General features: G+C 59.2%; 7 protein-coding genes across 7 annotated transcripts; 4 read left to right on the top strand and 3 right to left on the bottom strand.

Moving 5' to 3' along the window:
- The first annotated feature begins 176 nt into the window (after positions 1–176).
- BDZ90DRAFT_234350 (hypothetical protein) lies at positions 177–3,912 on the top strand. The gene is made up of 2 exons (XM_025506983.1): positions 177–1,503; positions 1,586–3,912. The coding sequence occupies exons 1-2, from the start codon at positions 599–601 to the stop codon at positions 3,540–3,542; spliced, it is 2,862 nt and encodes a 953-aa protein (XP_025359748.1). The 5' UTR covers positions 177–598; the 3' UTR covers positions 3,543–3,912.
- A 7-nt stretch (positions 3,913–3,919) lies between these two features.
- BDZ90DRAFT_79033 (cobW-domain-containing protein) lies at positions 3,920–6,530 on the bottom strand. The gene is made up of 4 exons (XM_025509872.1): positions 6,080–6,530; positions 5,932–6,000; positions 5,550–5,855; positions 3,920–5,464 (listed from the first exon to the last, which is right to left on the bottom strand). The coding sequence occupies exons 1-4, from the start codon at positions 6,180–6,182 to the stop codon at positions 4,098–4,100; spliced, it is 1,845 nt and encodes a 614-aa protein (XP_025359747.1). The 5' UTR covers positions 6,183–6,530; the 3' UTR covers positions 3,920–4,097.
- A 901-nt stretch (positions 6,531–7,431) lies between these two features.
- On the top strand, positions 7,432–8,013 carry BDZ90DRAFT_209383 (hypothetical protein; the record flags this gene model as incomplete). Its single annotated transcript, XM_025504045.1, has 1 exon — positions 7,432–8,013. A coding segment is annotated over one exon (582 nt), but the record flags the coding sequence as incomplete, so codon positions are not given.
- Positions 8,014–8,173: 160 nt separating this feature from the next.
- BDZ90DRAFT_234347 (hypothetical protein) lies at positions 8,174–10,310 on the bottom strand. Its single transcript, XM_025506982.1, has one exon. It carries the CDS (start codon positions 10,279–10,281, stop codon positions 8,245–8,247), a length of 2,037 nt encoding a protein of 678 aa, XP_025359745.1. The 5' UTR covers positions 10,282–10,310; the 3' UTR covers positions 8,174–8,244.
- A 188-nt stretch (positions 10,311–10,498) lies between these two features.
- BDZ90DRAFT_255832 (DHS-like NAD/FAD-binding domain-containing protein) lies at positions 10,499–11,883 on the top strand. The gene is made up of 2 exons (XM_025507866.1): positions 10,499–10,735; positions 10,804–11,883. Exons 1-2 carry the CDS (start codon positions 10,533–10,535, stop codon positions 11,792–11,794), a joined length of 1,194 nt encoding a protein of 397 aa, XP_025359744.1. The 5' UTR covers positions 10,499–10,532; the 3' UTR covers positions 11,795–11,883.
- Positions 11,884–11,998: 115 nt separating this feature from the next.
- Positions 11,999–14,723, top strand: BDZ90DRAFT_78869 (hypothetical protein). Its single transcript, XM_025509870.1, has one exon. The coding sequence runs from the start codon at positions 12,127–12,129 to the stop codon at positions 14,509–14,511; it is 2,385 nt and encodes a 794-aa protein (XP_025359743.1). The 5' UTR covers positions 11,999–12,126; the 3' UTR covers positions 14,512–14,723.
- A 56-nt stretch (positions 14,724–14,779) lies between these two features.
- On the bottom strand, positions 14,780–17,037 carry BDZ90DRAFT_234344 (putative indole-3-acetaldehyde dehydrogenase). The gene is made up of 3 exons (XM_025506981.1): positions 16,273–17,037; positions 15,068–16,186; positions 14,780–14,975 (listed from the first exon to the last, which is right to left on the bottom strand). The coding sequence occupies exons 1-3, from the start codon at positions 16,606–16,608 to the stop codon at positions 14,937–14,939; spliced, it is 1,494 nt and encodes a 497-aa protein (XP_025359742.1). The 5' UTR covers positions 16,609–17,037; the 3' UTR covers positions 14,780–14,936.
- Between the last annotated feature and the right edge of the window lie 80 nt (positions 17,038–17,117).

Raw genomic sequence — 17,117 nt, 5'->3', positions numbered from 1 at the left:
GTAGCCGCCTGCAGCAGTCAAGCAGTGTGTGTCTTTTGGCGGGCCGACGGGCGGCCGCGGCCAGGCCAGCCTGCTTTTCCGCCCCCGCTCAACCGCCCACCTGCTCATTGGCCAGTCGCTGCTGCTGCTGCTGCTGCTGCTCAGGAGCGTGGAGAGGCAGCCCAAGCGCAACCAACACCTGATCCATCCCTTCCATCATCGCGTCTCGATCACTGAGGCAAGCAGTACGGCCCCCTCACCCTCCTTGACCTCTCGCCGGTACACGTCAACCCTCGTCACAGGGCTTCTCGCGCAACACGCTAACGCCAACGCGCGCATTCTCGCTCCTACCTTGCCTCGACACCTTCCTCGTCCTCTGCATCCGCTGCACACGTCGGTTGCTATTGCTCATTCCTCCTTCTGCGGCGACATTCAGCTGGCGCGATCGGATCGCCATCAACGTTGCCTGACTTGCGATTTGACGAGACTATCACATCTCTTCAAGCCTCGAGCTCAGCAACACGACGAGACAGGCTGGCCAGTCGTCGTCGTGGGCCTCTAGGCGCTGCATTCATTGAGCGACAGCAACAGCAGCAGCAGCAGCTGCCACAGCGACATTATGTCGCAATCAACCTTCTTGAGCCCAGATGCGGCTCATCATCAACAGCAGCAGCAGCAGCAGCAGCAGCAACTCCTCCACCAGCAACAGCAGCAGCAGCACATCCACCCTTCTCATCTTCAGCACTCGCAGCTCCCACCTGGCTTCGATGCATTCGGCGGTACAGACAGCTTCTTCAGCGGAGATGCCTTGTGGGGCATGGGTGGCGGCGGAGCAGCTGCGCAACAGATGGTAGCCGCCATGAGCGCACCACCCCCAAGTCAGTCGTCGACGTCTGCCGCAGGATCGCCGGCCTCGAATGGTCGGGGACCCAGCGGAAGCAGTGCGCCGATGAAACGGCGTACGGGGTCGTCGATGGGTCGCTCGCCTTCCAATGCAGATGGAGCCTCACCACTGCACCTTCAGGCGGCTCAATCTGCTCACTCGTCGCAGACATCGTCGCCTAATCACCAGCAGACGGCCTTCTTCAGCGGGGGAGCAATGGCCTCCTCTCCCACCTCGCAGCAATTCACCAGCGGCGCTGATGCCTCGACCACCACACCAGGCCCGCATCGGGGCAATAGCCACGCCAACACCATGGGTACTCACTTCACCATGCCCGATCGCTCGGATAGTCTGCAGTCTCTCAGCGGCTTTGACCTCAAGATGGGAGACGACCAGCAGCAACAGCAGCAAGGCACGCCCGGCTCTTCGGGGGAGCGAGGGGCATCTGGTGCGGCCGGTACATCGGGGGCAGACGGCGCCGGTGAAGGCGCAGATTCGGCGGCCGAGAAGAACAAGTCAAGCCGCTTCGTCTTCAAGCTGATGAGAATGGTCTCTGACCCAGAGTCGCAGCACTTGATTAGCTTCAATCCTTCGGGGACCAGCGTGGTGGTCACCAACTTTGATGACTTTGCCAAGGAGGTGTAAGTATGCGGGAGAGAGACAGAGGGGCTAATGGCGACAATGGAGCTGACCTTCTTGATCGTTTCCCCTCGATGCCTGCAGTTTGCCCAAGCACTTCAAGCACAGCAACTTCTCCTCCTTCATCCGCCAATTGAACATGTACGGCTTCTACAAGGTGAACAAAACTCCTCGGGGCCAGCGAACAACGAATGATTCTCAAGTCTGGGAGTTCTCCCACCCCAAGTTCATCCGAGGCCGCACCGACCTCCTCGAAGAGATTCGCCGAAAAGCCCTCGACAACGACCACGCGCGTGTCGAAGCACGCGACTTGCGCTTCAATGTGTCCTTAGGGCAGCTGCAAGTGCGTCACCACCTCGAGGAGATGCAGTGGCGTCTCGACCAGACGATGGAGCAGAACTTCCAGCTGAGGGAGTTTGGCCTCGCGATGCGGGATGTAGTGGCTCAGGTGCTTGAATACATCAAGGCGACGAATGGCGGACAGATGCCCTTTGAAGTCAGGCTGCCGCAGCTGGATCCCTTGGCAATGATGCACAGCCCAATGCCGCCTGCATCTCCCTTTGGCCCCCCGCCGCCGGGAGGGCCGGGCTCGTGGAACATGCTGCCTAGCCAGCCAAGCCCTCAGATGCACTCTGGGCCACAGATGGGGATGATGGGGCCGCCCGGGCATGCTGTCCACCACCAACAGCAGCAACATCAGCAGGACCGACCCTCTATCTTCGTCACTGAGCCTATCGCAGTGGGACCTGGTCATCATCACAACCAAGCAGCAGGAATGGTAGGCTCCGTACCGCCCTCGCCGCAGGACATGAACGGCGCCTTCTCGATGAGCAGCATGGGCAATGTCTCACCATTTGGCCCCTCTTCCAGGCGCGTATCGGGCTCCTCAGATCGACCCGACTTCCCGAGCAACAATCCAGAATATTTTGCCATGCCGAACGTATTTGACGACGGCTCGGGAGGGCAGGGGTCGACGGACAACATGGGCGGGCAAGCGACGATTCGTCCGGGCTTTGCGAACCTGCCCAGGCGTAGCCTATCGAGTCGAAGTGCGTCTAGCAGTGGAGGTGGCGGTCTGAACATCCAGACGAATCTTCCCGAAGGAGGACAGATGATGGGAGCGCCGGGAAGCGCAGGCGCAGGGCCGGGTGCCGCAGGCGGGCCTGGTCCGCAACATGCGCACCTCGGCATGCCAGGAGGAGCACCGCTTAACCCTGGCTTGGGCGTCATGGGCGCGCCCAACTTTGCGGACCCTTCATCATTTCAGCAACAGCAGCACTTTCAGCAGGCCATCAATACGCCGCTCCCTCCCTCGCCGGCCATCCCTGGCTATCACCCGCACGCGCAGAGCATGACTCCGCAGCAGCATCACGCACAGCAGCACTCAAACCAGCAGGGCAACAATTACCCGCACGGCGCCGGTGGTTCTGGCGGGCTGAGCGGCATGAATTCTGCAGCGGCTGCGGCAGCTGCCGCCCACTTCCAAAGCGCGTTTGGTCCTGGGGGTCATGGTGGTTCGGGGGGCGTCTCACCTAGCATGCTGTCCGCTCCGTCGTTCGATGCCGGTTCGGGCATGAATGCTGGGGCAAGCGGGAGTGCGATGGGCACACCGGCCTTGAGCTCTTCGCCATCGTCAAGCTTGCCGTCTGCTTTGCTTGATGATGGAGATGATGAGCACGATGAAGGTGGCCCCTCTAATGGTCTTGGCCTCGATGATGACGAAGATGGCGACGACACCAGCAACTCAACGGCCGCTGACACTAGCCTGGACCTCCTCTCAGCTCCCTCTACGGCAGACACGGTGGCCACCTCGACCACGTCCGCATCCACCTCTCGTCATTCGGCCTCCTCCTCCATCTCCAAGCGTAACAAGAAGGCAATGCGTACCCCGCTGAAGCGCACGGCGAGTGGAAATAATGAGGCGATGGGGACTGGACTCATGGGAATGATGACCCCTGCCGGGGCTGACGCCATGGGTACGCCCACGGGCAGGGGGGCGATGGGTCAGCAGGGACAGGGAAAGAGAAAGACGCCGCATTGAAGTGCGGACCAGGCACTGCGTGCGAAGAGAAAGGGAGCGAGGAAGGAGCTGACCCTCGACAGAGGCAAGAAAAAAAGCTAGCCTTCTCGTTAACTGACGGACACTAAAGAGCGTGCAGTCGTATCGTATACCACCCCACCCCACACTTCCCCATCTCCTTCCTCGACAGCTTTACTGCTTTTCTCTCGCTCGCACGTCTACTTTGTCACACGCTCTGTTGACCTCATCCTGCCACTCGTTATCCTGCCAAAACCCCGCCAAGACCCCCTTCACACACACTCTCTCTCGCGTAGCCGCCACTGCGTTGTGCGCGCTCCACTCTGTTCTAGTATATATCCTGCCAAATTCAGTCGATTGATTCACGAAACGCGACTTGCTAAGCCTGTCAAGACCTGATGTCGAGCTGCACGCCGGGCGTCCAGCTGGGGCAATGCCGTGCTCGTCATAGGGCACTCACGCGCAGCCCGTTCACCGGAAGTAGGGAGAGAAGATATCGAATTGAGATGCTGGACAGAGACGAGATTCTAATAGGTAGGCTGGGCGCACGCTCCGTCGTTAATGCTTGACGCCAGGTCCATGGTTATGGCCCTCGTGCCCCTCCTCCTCATCACGCGGGTCCTGCCAGTCCTCGAACCCATCCTCCCAAATCTCCTGGAGTCGCTCCTCCTTGGCCTGAAGCGTCTTGAGCTTCTTTTTCTTACTCTGCATCACCTGGTCAAAGACCTTCATCTCCGCATTGGTGAGCAAGCACTTGTCCATCGCCTCGGTGATACGCTCCTTGCCTCCCTTGCTCATCTCGAGGCCGATGAAGACGAGCTCTTGACGACGGTCTCCGTATGGACCTTCGAAGTCTGCCTCCATTGCAGCGATGACTTCGGGGTCATCCGACCAGCTCGACTTGGGGACAGTGCACTTCCAAGGGCCAGCACCGGTGAGGGTGAGCATGACTCCGGCCTGTGACCATTCGCCGTACATGCTGGGGCGGGTGGCGAGCCAGAAGAAGCCCTTGGAGCGAAGGAGGGGGGACCAGGTGGGGGATGCCTTCTTGGATGCGAGACGGGCCTTGGGGTTGAGCTGAGGCTGTGCGGCCTCGTCTTCGCCCGAGTCGGTGCGAGCCTTCTTGCTCTTGTCGTCACCACCGTCACTGCCACCGCTGCTATGAACGTCAACGCCTGAGTCGGTCTTGTGCGTCTTGTTCGATGTGGCACTGCTGCTGCGCGCATCATCTGCGTCGCTCATCTCCTCGTCGTCGTCGCTGTCCTCTCCGTCGTCAATGTACTCCTCTTGAATGACGACAAAGACATTGCGGACCGTCTCCCAAAGGCGTTGAGGGTGGAAGGGGCGACGAGCGCGATAGACGAAGGTGCCTACACCGTACTCTTCCGTCTCGGGAAGCACCTCCTCCTGGAGGGAACGAAGCCAGCCGGCAGAGGTGGCTGCCTTGGTGTAGGAGAACATCTTGGTGTTGAGGACCTCGTGCGGATCGAGCTGGGCGTGGCGGCACTGAATGACCTTGGCCGAGGGATTGAGCGTCTTGATGAGGCCGAGAATCTTGGGGATGTCATCGGACTTGACGAGGTCGACCTTGTTGAGGACGACGACGTCTGCGAATTCGAGCTGGTCGACCATCAAGTCAGAAATGTTACGGTCGTCCTCCTCGGGGACGTCCTCCTTGTTGTTGCGGTCGACGAGGAAGTCAGCGGTGTCGAAGTCGGCGAAGATGTTGGCGGCGTCGACTACGGTGACGCAAGTGTCGAGGCGGGAGATGGCGGGCAGGCCGCCTGCAGAGAGGAGCGAGGCGAGTGTGGCTTGCTCTTCCTTCTCAGACTCGGTGAGGGGCTCGCCGGCCTCGTTGGTGCCCTGAGTGGCCATCTGGACGGCGGCGTCCTTCATCATGTCGGTGAACTCGGGCGCGAAAGTCTCTGTGCGATGCGCGTGGATGAGGAGTGTTTTGCGGGTGTCAGTGGCGAAGCTCAATTTGGCCGTTGCTATGGAGCATCTGCTCACCAGCGACCTGCATAGGCTCAGAGACGCCGGAGCTCTCGATGATGAGGTAGTCAACTCGCCCCTCTTTGGCCATCTCGGCGACTTGAGTGAGGAGCTCAGGGCGAAGCGTGCAGCAGATGCAGCCGTTCTGCATCTCGACGATCTTCTGTAGGTCGCGGTTGCGCTCCTTGCTGATTGACGAGACCTGGAAGTTGGGGGCCTCGCCGTCGGTGGCGGGCTTGGAGGCAGCTGCGGCGGCGCCGAGCTTGCTCTGAGCGGTGTTGAGGAGAGCGCCATCGATGTTGAGCTGGCCAATGTCATTGACGACTGGTGTGTGACGGGGCGGGATGAAGGTGGTGAGCGAGGGGGGCGATAGGGTCTGAAACGGGTGGGCGGTACTCACTGATACCAATGCGCAGCTTGTGCGACTGCGAGCGCAAGATGTTGGTAAGCAGAGTCGTCTTGCCGGCGCCTGTGTGCGAGGAGGAGAAGCATTGATGATTAGTTGCGGCACACGTGGGGCCGAGCTGAGGACATAATGGCGCGCTCACCGAGGAAGCCAGACAGGAGGGTAACGGGGAGCTTCTTGTCCTCGGGAAGAGGACCGTTGATAGCCTCTACGGCCTTGTTAGCGTCCATTGCGACTGGCGACATGGTGTTGTGTGTCAGACGACGGGGACAGTAGCGTGGGAGGGGCGAGGAAGAAGGAAAAAAAAGAATGGGTGGGTAGGAAGGCAGGATCGACTTCACGTCAAGGGGCAAGGCAAGTGATTAAGCGGAGTCCTCTCTCACTCTCTGCCTCTTCGCCTTGTTCGATTGCTTGCGAGGGCTGCCCTCGTCTCTGCTGGAGCTCTTCCTCTGCCACCCCAAGGAGCTGCTACGGCTGCTCAGAGTGGCCGCCAATTGATTTGCTGCCGCTCTCCCTTCTGCCCACCGCATGAATGCAGGTCGCAGCCTTGGTCGCGCAGGCTGTGATGAGTGGGGCACTTTCCCTCGATTTCAAAGCCAGGTCAGAGCGCAATCGATTCTCGTCTCTTGCTCCCCTTACCGGCGGAACTGAGCAAGTACTCGCGAAGTAGGGTAGAGCCACGTGGCGCGATGATGCTGAGCAGGAGAATTGGCATCAGTTTGCGGTAATCGTGAGGGAAGGAGGAGCGAGCCGCCGCAGGGTGAGAGGTTTCGGCGCGCAAGGCGTGGTTAAGTTGGCTCGAGAAATGCCATAGTGGGCAACCGACGGAGGCTGACTTTGACCAAGGTGGGCAGGGCTGGCTGCTAGGCTGCGAGGTCAGGCGAGGCAGCAGAGTATCACGCAGCCCTCGCTTTTGGCCTCGACCGCTCCGTCGAGTGTCTGTTAATGCGGTGTCATGATGGTAGCGAAGGCATTCATAATGGTGCTTGAGCCCCGGCGATCTTGATGGAGTAGGTAGTACAGTGCCAAGATGCGCTTATGCGAAGAAGGTTTGAGTGTCGCTTGACACTCTTTGCGGGGGGGGCTTGAGCGGGGGACGGGTTCGACCGTTCACGTGGAGGACGCATCGTCTCATCGTGCATGGGCGGGGTGATCTTGACCTCCCAACCAACACATCGAGGACACAAGGAGGCCATCCCATTGCCTTTTGAGCAGCATCCTCACTACTCTGATACCGATATCAATCCTCACTCCGCCAGCATATTACAATCTCATCACGCAAAAGACCGCTGCGTCCACCACTCAATCCTACCGAGGCCTACACCGACGCAGCACCTCGCCACCATGCCCTCCTCCTCCTCCTCATCATCCTCGGCCTCGGCCTCATCCTCTTCCCAACCTCAACGGTTCACGCAAAACACAGTCGACTACTCTCTGGACCACTCACGCGCACATAACCCGCGCAAGCCAGACTCAGCTACCGAGCTCAACCTCAGCGCCGATACGCCTAGCGAAGCAGAAGAGTCAATGATTTCCTGCGCTTTGCAGATCCTCGCACAAGCTATCGAGCTGCTGCGCTCCAGCGCTATCGGGGACGAAGAGCTCTCAACTCCTTCGCAGGGAGCTTCGGGCGCTACCGTAGGGAAGCACTTGAGGCATGTACTAGATCACTATAGACTGCTGCTGGATAGCGTCGAGGCGGCGCCGAACGGGGGCCAGCCTTTCATCGACTACGATCGCAGGGTCAGGAGCGTACCGATTGAGACGTCCGTCCAGTCTGCTTTGCAGGAATTTGAGTACACGCAGCGCCGCATACGCTCCGTCCTGGCTACCCCAGCAGACGGCAGCGTCACACCGACTATGGAGCGTGTAGTGACGTTGCAGGCTACGACGCCCATCATCCAGGAGTTCAAGAGCACCATCGGGAGAGAGGTATGGCATGTCGCGCTTCACAGTATTCACCACTTTGCACTGGCGCGGGTCATTCTCAATGAGCTCGGCTTGGGAGACGCAGTAGGCAAGGAGTTTGGTGTCGCGCCAAGTACGCTGGCGTTGAGGCAGTGGGCGAGGGAGTCGGGCGCCAAGGAGCAGGAAAAGGGACAGAAGGCGAAGTTGTAGGGGTGCGAGGAGACCCGGGCAATCGCGGAAAGGCGTTATGCGCATCGATGTGGGAGGCGGTCCTACTTGCGCCTGCTCACACATGGAGTCGTAGCATTCACTCCACTTCAACTTCACTGTACATCTATCTCAGCTCACCACTGCCATGCTATTGCATCAGCATACTATTGCAGCGACGTTGCGCGCGTATCAGCACGCTCCATCCTCCCCTGCAAGACAGGTAGCCTTGGGCCACTGACTTCGCCAGAATCGCTCCTCCTCAGGCCTCACGTTCCCTCCTGCGCCCGCAGACTCCTCTTCAGCCAAGCCGTCCCACCAGACTTTCGGATCCAGCGCAATTCGCCACCCTTGCCGACTGATATAGTCGCCTGACTCGTCATCTTCTGCTCCTCGCTGCAACATCCTCCCCTGGCGCAGCACCCTGACAGCCACTGCGAGCGCCTCTAGCTCTGCCGCTTCAGCTTGCGGGACACTCGCTGCCCCCTCTGGCCTGAACTCCTTGCGATGCAAGCACGCCCGCGCGCTCGCCATCAGCGCCTGCGCCTGTGTCTCGATGGCTTCGAAGCCCCGAGGAGGAACCTCACTGCCGCGCTTCTCTGTCACCAATAGGCGTTGCTCTACTTTGCTCGCATTCGTCTCCTTTTCGGTCAACACCCACTCGAGCCCAACTTGGGCGAGCGCCTTGCGTGCGTACACTTTGGCATTGTCCTGCATTGTGGTGCGGGTTGAGTTGTTCACTACTGCCGGGTTGCGGAGCGTAGTGTAGGATTGGTGTGACCGGAGGAGGGATACCTCGCTGAGCGAGGCAAAGATCTCGCAGCGTTGCAGGCTTGAGGGATTGAGGTCTGTCTTTGATCCCAGGACGGCTGCTGACCCGCCGGTCCCGCTCGTCGTGTCGAGGAGTGAGGAAAGGTAAAGGTAGAGCTGTGATGCGCTGGTGGCCAATTGGAAAGAGAGACGCAACAGAGCAGGCCCGGACTCGTGGCTGAAGCTGAACTGTAGGAGGCATCGCGCGAGTGTGACGGCTTGTTCTGCCTGCTCAGTCAGCTCTTGGACCTTGCGACCCCAGAAGCTCGAGCGTTGAGAAGCATGAAGCTGCCCCGCTGCGGTGGACAGGGCAGTCTTGTCTGCCAAAAGCGCTTGTATGGCGGTATGACGGGCGGTACCTAAGCGCGAAGCTTCCTCCGCTGCGGCGAGAGCGGCAGAGCTGCCTAGATCGCTTGGTGGGTTGTTGAGGCCTAGCAGGTTGGCTAGAGAACGCAAGACGGCCACTTCTGCTTCGTCGTTGCCTCGCTGCAGCGAAGAAAGGGCAGCAGCCCAATCATCGTCCGGACTCTGCTTCGCTCCCCAGTCCCCTGCGGCCGCCCATGCTGCGACGTAGTCCTGCGCGCGGCTGAGCACAGCGGTCATGCGTTGTGCTGCTTCTTGGACCTCGGCTGCGTTGGTGGCGTGAGGCAGGAGGCAGGAGAGGTACAGGGAGTGGAGTGAGGAGAGGGTCTCTAGGAGGGATGACGGGGAGATAAGAGAGGACGAGTAGACGGTAGAGCTCTCTGGGGCAGGCTGTGGTTCGAAGTTTGGGGGCGTTGAGGTGTCGGTCGAGGCTTGTGACGTATCCTGAATTGCCGTAGCTGGCGCACTAGGCTCCTGATGATCGCGCAGCTGAGATGCCAGCGTCTTGTCTTGCTCTGTTGCGACATCCTCGAGATGCCCAGCCGCCTCGCTCGCAATCGCTACCACGCGCTGCCGCGCATCATCGAGATTCCTCAGCAGCAGGTCCTCATGATTGGTCATTGTCTCTCCCAGAGACTGCAGCGTTGCAGCAAGATTACTCGCCACATCGATGACAAAGTCCATCTCACCACTTTGCGCTCCTTGCTGGGCTGCGGCGCTCTTTGCCCCAGTCAACGCGAGACCGTACAGCTCTCGCGCTTCGAGTAGGGCAGCGCACGCTTTCTGCGGCATGTAAAAGCCATCGGCGAGGATATGGAGGACGCGAGCTGCGTTGTATGCTGCGTTGGGACAGTTCGGACGTCGTGCGTAGGTCATGTAGCAGGTGAGAGCCTCCTCATAGTAGCGCTGCGCTTTGGAGCCATAGGCGGCGCGCTCTCCGCGATCTTCGACTTCGTTGCCAGCGGACACAGCTTCATCTTCATCCTCGAAATTAAGAGGCTGTGGATCGCGAACAGTGGACGAAGATGCTTGCGTCTGCTGCCGCCTAGGAGGCATGCTGGCCGGTGAAGTGGGGACTTGCGAGGTGTTGTTGTTGTTCGATCCAAGGCGCAACGCTCAAATCTTTGCGGCCCTCGCCATATTCACTCTTGTGGAGTTGAGTCCAAATCGACGGACTGACGCTTGCTTTGTCAGCACCCTGCATGGCTCGTGCGACTTGGGCAGCTCGACCCTGATGCGATTCGGCGTCTTTGCCTCCTTCCTCACCTCCCGTACTCTCCCAATCGCTGCATCGTCGTTTCACTGCGATGCGCATCTCCATCCCCTCGATACCCAACACTTCTTCTCGTCCCAGCATAGAGCGTACGATAAATGAGGCGACGGAGATGGTTGCCTCCTTCTTGGAGCGCGGCGGGAGGAACAATTTGATCATGACCGGGGCTGGCATTTCCGTGGATAGTGGCATTGCCCCTTATAGGGGGAAGGGTGGGCATTACACTGTGCACAAGACGTGAGTGCGAGAAGATGGCAGCAAATGGGAGAGTTGCGCTGAATGCCGAATCTGCTCGCCCCCCCTAGGTACCGCCCCATCTTCTATCCTGAGTTTGTGGACCCGACATCAAGAGGCGACCAATTCAGGCGACGCTACTGGGCCCGCTCCTTCCTAGGATTCAAGCCGGTTCAAAGAGCCCATCCTAATCCTGGACACTACTCAATAGCAGCTTTGCAGCGCCTCGGCCACGTCCCGTCCTACATCACGCAGAACGTCGACAACCTGCACCATGCAGCAACCCCATCCGCCTCACTAGCCGCAGAGAGCATTCTCGAGCTGCATGGCACTCTGCAGAGCGTCATCTGCGTACAAGCCGACCCTTCATACGTTCATGGCTCCCCTCCACGCGACAAGGACATGTATGATCGGCTCTGTCCCCCTTCAACCTCTTCCGGAGCGCGTCCGCGCCCCTTCAACACGCCTACTGGTGAAGCCTACCCAAATGGCTGTGGCTTTCGTGGTTCGCGATCTGCCTATCAAGAAGTGATGGAGGAGCGCAATCCAAAGTGGCACGCACACGCACAGCATCTTCGCGAGACCAGAACAGAGCCGAAAACCAATCCTGACGGCGATGTTGCGTTACCCGAAGGCACCGACTATCAGTCCTTCAACGCCGTACCATGTCCAAATTGCGGCGGAAAGGGCGTACTGAAACCGAACGTCATCATGTTCGGCGAGTCGGTTCCAGCCCCTATGCGAGCAAGATCATTCGAGGTCGTGGATTCCGCGTCATCGATGTTGCTAGTTGGCACTAGCCTCGCGACCTATTCCGCCTATCGCCTCGTCAAGCAGGCAGTGGAGCAAAATAAGCCCTGTCTCATCCTGAATGTGGGGCCGACAAGAGCAGACGAAATCGTAGCAGACAAGATCGAGCTAGGTAGCTCTGAGGTATTGCGAGCTGTAGCAAAGAAGTTGGCGAAGGGGAGGGAAGAAAAGGACGTGGTGCTTCGCCGCTTGCTAGAGGAGGGAACGGTCATCACTCGCGAGGAGAGGATGAAAGGCGTGGTATCTAGCTGAGAGCAGCATCTCTTCAAGTCTTTCTGAGCATACACTGTACTTCTAGACCATTAGCATCGCATCTTCAATCAATGAGCATGGCGACCATGGACCGTGACTGAAGGCGGGCAGCAACGCGTCTCACTCCCGTTCCGGTGTGGCTGCAGTCGCACGATCGCCCTTGCGCTGCCTCGTCTCTGTCCGTGCGACGCATCGCGATTCCAATCTTGACTTTACTTCAATCACTTCTTATCCAACCTATCCAATCGGCGCTAGCTTCGCACAGGTTCATCATCTATTCGATTGAATTTCTCGTATCATCGCAATCTACCTAGACAGGTACTCAAGGGGTCATGCAGCTAGACGAAAGCGAGCGCAAGCCGCTTAATGGTGATCCTTCATCCACGCATCCGGCGGAGAGCAATGGCGTCGCGATGGCTGGTCCCAAGAGAGCAAGAGAAGCGGATGAAGGCAACACTGACGCGATGGCAGCCAGAGAAGGAACGGCTCTGTCGCCTACCACACAACGCAAGCGTCAAGCCGTAGCTTCGCCCTCACCACCGCCAGTCACTGTCAGCATACAAGATCTTCTTGGTCCTGGCCCACAGCCAAGAGCGCCGCAATCACCCTTGGCCACGATCGCGCCGTCGCTCGCATACATGGATGATGCAGACACTTCCACATCCACTGGAGGCCCTCTGTCAGTCCCGTCTGTTGCCAGCCTCGCCCCCATTCCACTCCTCGTCGACTCGCAGCAAGCAATCCCTTCTTCTTCCCTCTCGTCAGGTCCGTCCTTACTGGACGCCATCTCCGGCCCCGCGTCCTCAGCATCAACTCAGTCTCCTCCTTCGTCGCCGCCAGAAATCTTCGCTTCACAGGCAGAAGTGCCCCGCATCGGCGGTTGGGTCGTACCTCGACCCAAGGCGGACTGGGAGAAGCCGCTGGTCGGGGAGGCACTGCTTGAGCTACTCGGCGGCAGTACCTCTGCGGCTAGGGAGAGTGGAAGTGAGGAAGACGAGGATGGGATTTCGAGGCTCAGGAGGAAAGATCTGGCTGCGTGGTGCAACCCTTGGCTGCGGGCGAGTATGGAAATGGAGGCGGCGAGTCAGGAAGGAGACGATGAGGATGAGCCGCTGTTGGCCTTTCTGCCGCAATGGAGAAGCGCTTTGCGGGCTCAGAGTGGGAACGAGCAGGACAAAGCTCATACTTCGAAGGCAGCAGCAGCAGCAGCAGCCGATTCAGCATCAGCACCCGCGATACTACCAGAATCCCCGGCTCTGATCCCGTCGACACAGCCGACTCCTCCGCCGTCTGGCTCATCGTCTCGCATCATGCCAGGCTCGGCGAGTAAGTCAATTGCGACGGAGCCCATTGCAGTGGCAGAAGCAGCTCCACTGGCCTCATCGTCGCCAGCTGCTCCGGTCGTCGCGCCTCCACCAGCCCCGCCCTCAACCGCCAATGGCCTGTCGTCGAGCAGCTCTCTTTCCCTCCTTCCAAAGGAGGATGTCCTTCGTCGTCTGCTATCTCTCGCAGAGTATGCACCTGGAGCGTCAGCCCGCCTTAAAGACGTGATGCTTACCCGCGTGCTTGAGGGTGAGTTTGGACTGCGTCCGCCCACGACGGGGGAGGAGCCAGAGGTCGAGGATGCTCTGGAGGCGGTCATGCGACTGGGTGATACGGGGATCGTACTTGATGATGAGGCAAAGATGGGCGAGGATCTGGTAATGGTCGCGACGGAGGGCAACAGGGTGGATGTGCTGGGCTTGCCTCGCATCTTAGCGCGGAGGCTACTTGATACGGGCAAGGAGCAGAACGATGAGAAACAGGAGGACCTTGCGCCGCCCGCGCCTCCCGCCATTGCCGTCACCTCCAACGACGAATCCGCCTCGTCGAGCAGCGTCAATGAGCTCAGCACGCTCCGCAGCTCCCTCTCTTCCCTCCAATCAGCGCACGACGCCGTCCTCTCCACAAACAGCACTCTCACCTCGCAGCTGGCCTCAACGCAGTCCGATCTGGATCTCATTCGCGACCTCTACTCCTCTTCCTCCAGCTCTGCCCGCTCCACCCAACTCGAGGCTGAAACACTGCGAGGAGAGAACGAGAAGCTGCGTCTCCAAGCCACAGAGGGCGTGAGAATGCACGCGGAACGCTTTCGCCTCGCGAGGGTTCGTTGGGAGGAACGAGAGAGAGAGCTAGAGGGGCGGCTGAGGCTGTTGCAGGGCGTGGTCACGCGAGAGGAGGAGATAGAGCGCAGAAGAGAGGCAGCGAGGGATGTTGCTTGGAAACGTGGTGAAACAGAGAGGAGGAGGAGAGAGGAGAGGGAAAGAAGGGAGGCAGAGGAGTTGATGGAGTTGAGGCGGGAGGCGGCAATGGTTGCTGGAGCTATAGACGTTGCAGAGAGTGACGGCATGGCAGAGGTCTTTGCTCCGGTGGAGACGAATGGGCCGTCTTCACCACGCCCGGCTTTGATACCAGCAGGGGAAACAGCGCCGATGCTGTTGGACGTTGGACCCGATGGCAACGACGAAGCACCCCTTACCACCGCCAACGCCCTCGATGCACCGGCGCTACTGACGACGTCGTCGTCTTCACTGCCTGTCCCATCTCGTGGAGCAGACCCTCTAGACGTGTTGACACCGAGCGATCCTGCCCCCTCTGCTGCGCCTGCCGAAGGAACCCTCGCCTCTGCCTTTGGGCCATCAGCAGACATCTCGCAGCCCCCAACCCAATCGTCGTAGTAGCCAGCGGACTTAGGAGCCTAGCGATCATTCATTCTGTAAATCGACCTCGCATGCCAATACCCAACTGCGCGATTCGCTCTTGTTGCAAAGAGCCGTGCCATCAGCGTAGCCAGGGGTCGTCGTGATACGGCCGCTTGGTGTGGCGACGCTCGCAAGGAAGTATCGGAGAGAAAGTGAGCAACGTAGCAACCGAGCACAGATGAATGCTGCGACTGGATGAGGGGTGCAGGAGACAGTGCAGCCTGGGCCACATTCTTCCACAAGAGCGCTTGTCCGACGCATGAAACAGCTGAAATTCATGGACACATAGCTAATGTCAAAGCATATACACAACACATCGAACGAAGCTTGATCTTAGACCAATTTTGGTTCCGAGAAGCATCATGGCATTTTCAAGAGGTCGTAATCGAGGCGACAACACATTACATCGGAGCAGGCTCACTAAGGTTGACGTGAACAGCCTGAGTGACGAGGAGCGAGAGAGGAGGCAAGAAGTCAGTAAGACTGCAAGGGAGCGTGGAGGAGGTCGTAACGCTGCACGCGCCGTACTCACCTTGATGTTGGTGTAGTTGCTGAGCGCGTACTCTCCGAGCTCGCGGCCGATACCCGAAGCCTTGTAGCCGCCGAAGGGCACGTTGGGGTGGAGCTGGTTGTAGCAGTTGACCCAGACGGTTCCGGCCTTGAGGGCGTGTGCCGTCTGGATAGCCTTGCTGATATCGCGGGAAAAGACTGCAGCGGCGAGACCGTAGATGGAGTCGTTGGCGATCTTCATGAGCTCAGCCTCGTCCTCGAACTTCTGCAGAACGAGCACAGGGCCGAAGATCTCCTCGCGGGCAATCTTGGCGTCGTGGTTGACGCCGGTGAAGATGGTGGGCTCAATGAAGTAACCCTCCTTTCCGTGACGCTCGCCACCAGTGAGGATCTTGCCGCCCTCCTGCTTACCCGACTCGATCATGGCCATGATACGGTCGTACTGGAGCTGGGAGACCTGAGGACCCTGGAAGGTGTCCTGCTTGAACGGGTCGCCGACGTTGATCGACTTGTACTTGGCGAGGAGCTTCTTCTCGAACTCGTCGTAGATACCAGCCTGAACGTAGACGCGCGAGCCGGCGCAGCAGCACTGGCCGTGGTTGAAGTTGATACCGAAGCACGACCATGCGACAGCGTCGTCGATGTTGGCGTCGTTCATGATGATGTTAGGGCTCTTGCCGCCGAGCTCGAGAGTGGTCTTCTTGAGGTTCGACGAGGCAGCAGCCTTGAGGATGTTACGGCCGACAAGGGTCGAGCCAGTGAAGGCGACCTTATCGATGTCCATGTGGTTGGCAATGGCAGCGCCGGCGGTGGGACCGAAGCCCTGAACGATGTTGATGACACCGGGGGGGACGCCAGCCTTCTCGATGAGCTCGGCGAACTTGAGGGCAGAGAGGGGAGTCTGCTCGGCAGTCTTGAGGACGACGACGTTGCCCGTAGCGAGAGCGGGAGCGATCTTCCAGGCCATCATGAGGAAGGGGAAGTTCCACGGGATGATCTGACCGCAAACACCGATGGGCTCGTGACGGGTGTAGCAGAACTTGCTGTCAACAACCTCGATCGTCTTGCCGTGGACCTTGTCAGCCCAGCCGCCGTAGTAACGGAAGTTCGCAGCAGCCTCGGGGATGTCGAAGGAGCGAGCCTGAGCAGGTGTGGTGGAAGGGGATCTATGTCAGCAGGCCGCTTCAATGTCGAATTGCTTCACGTCGCATTCCGCTCGCTACTCACGATGCTGAAGGCCTTGCCGTTGTCGAGCGACTCGATGGCAGCGAGCTCATCGGCGTTCTCCTCGATCAGCTCAGCGAGGCGGATGAGCATCTTTCCACGCTCACGGCCGGAGACCTTCTCTCCCCACTTGTTGTCGTAAGTCTCACGAGCCACCTTGACAGCAGCGTCGACGTCCTTGGCAGAGGCCTCAGAGACTTGGCAGATCTCCTTGCCATTGGCAGGGTTGACGACGGCGAAGGTCTTACCCTCAGCGCCAGGCTGGAACTTGCCATTGATGTAGAGACCCGTCTGGATCGTCGACGACTTGCCGTTGCCGAATTGGAGAGTAGCGGACATGATTGTTATGTTGTGTGGTGGTGGTGGTGGATGGAAAGGGTGACACAGTCGGTGGAGAAGAGACAAGTTGCGAAGGGTGGCGACGGGCGGGTATTTGAAGGCCGCAAAGGAAGTCGACTCGCTCGTTGCTCTCTCGCTCTCTGTTCCTAAGGCCGACGTGGACTCTAAAGAGATGAGACAGACAGACAGCGATGCGGCTGCTGCTGCTCTTGCTGCTGCTCCTGGTGCGTGCAGCGAGGTGCGGGGAAGTGGGTGATCATTCTCTCTACTACCTCTTCGGGCACTTTGCCAGGGTCATCCACCCTCTACCATCTCCTTCGCAATCGCAGCCTTCCTCTCGACCAGTCGACGGACGCGAGGTCATGGGCTCTTGGATAAAGCGGCCTACGGGCGCTCGAGCCAACTTGTTCATCGGTCGCAGCATCGCAGCAGCAGCCAAGCCTTCAGAGAGCAACAGTAGACAACATTCACCGCTCTGCTCCTGCGCCTTTGCCAGCTGCTTTTTCCAT

Source organism: Jaminaea rosea (assembly GCF_003144245.1).
Source record: "Jaminaea rosea strain MCA 5214 unplaced genomic scaffold BDZ90scaffold_16, whole genome shotgun sequence".
In the NCBI taxonomy this organism is placed as follows: domain Eukaryota; kingdom Fungi; phylum Basidiomycota; class Exobasidiomycetes; order Microstromatales; genus Jaminaea; species Jaminaea rosea.
This window is presented reverse-complemented; position numbering and strand designations above follow the sequence as displayed.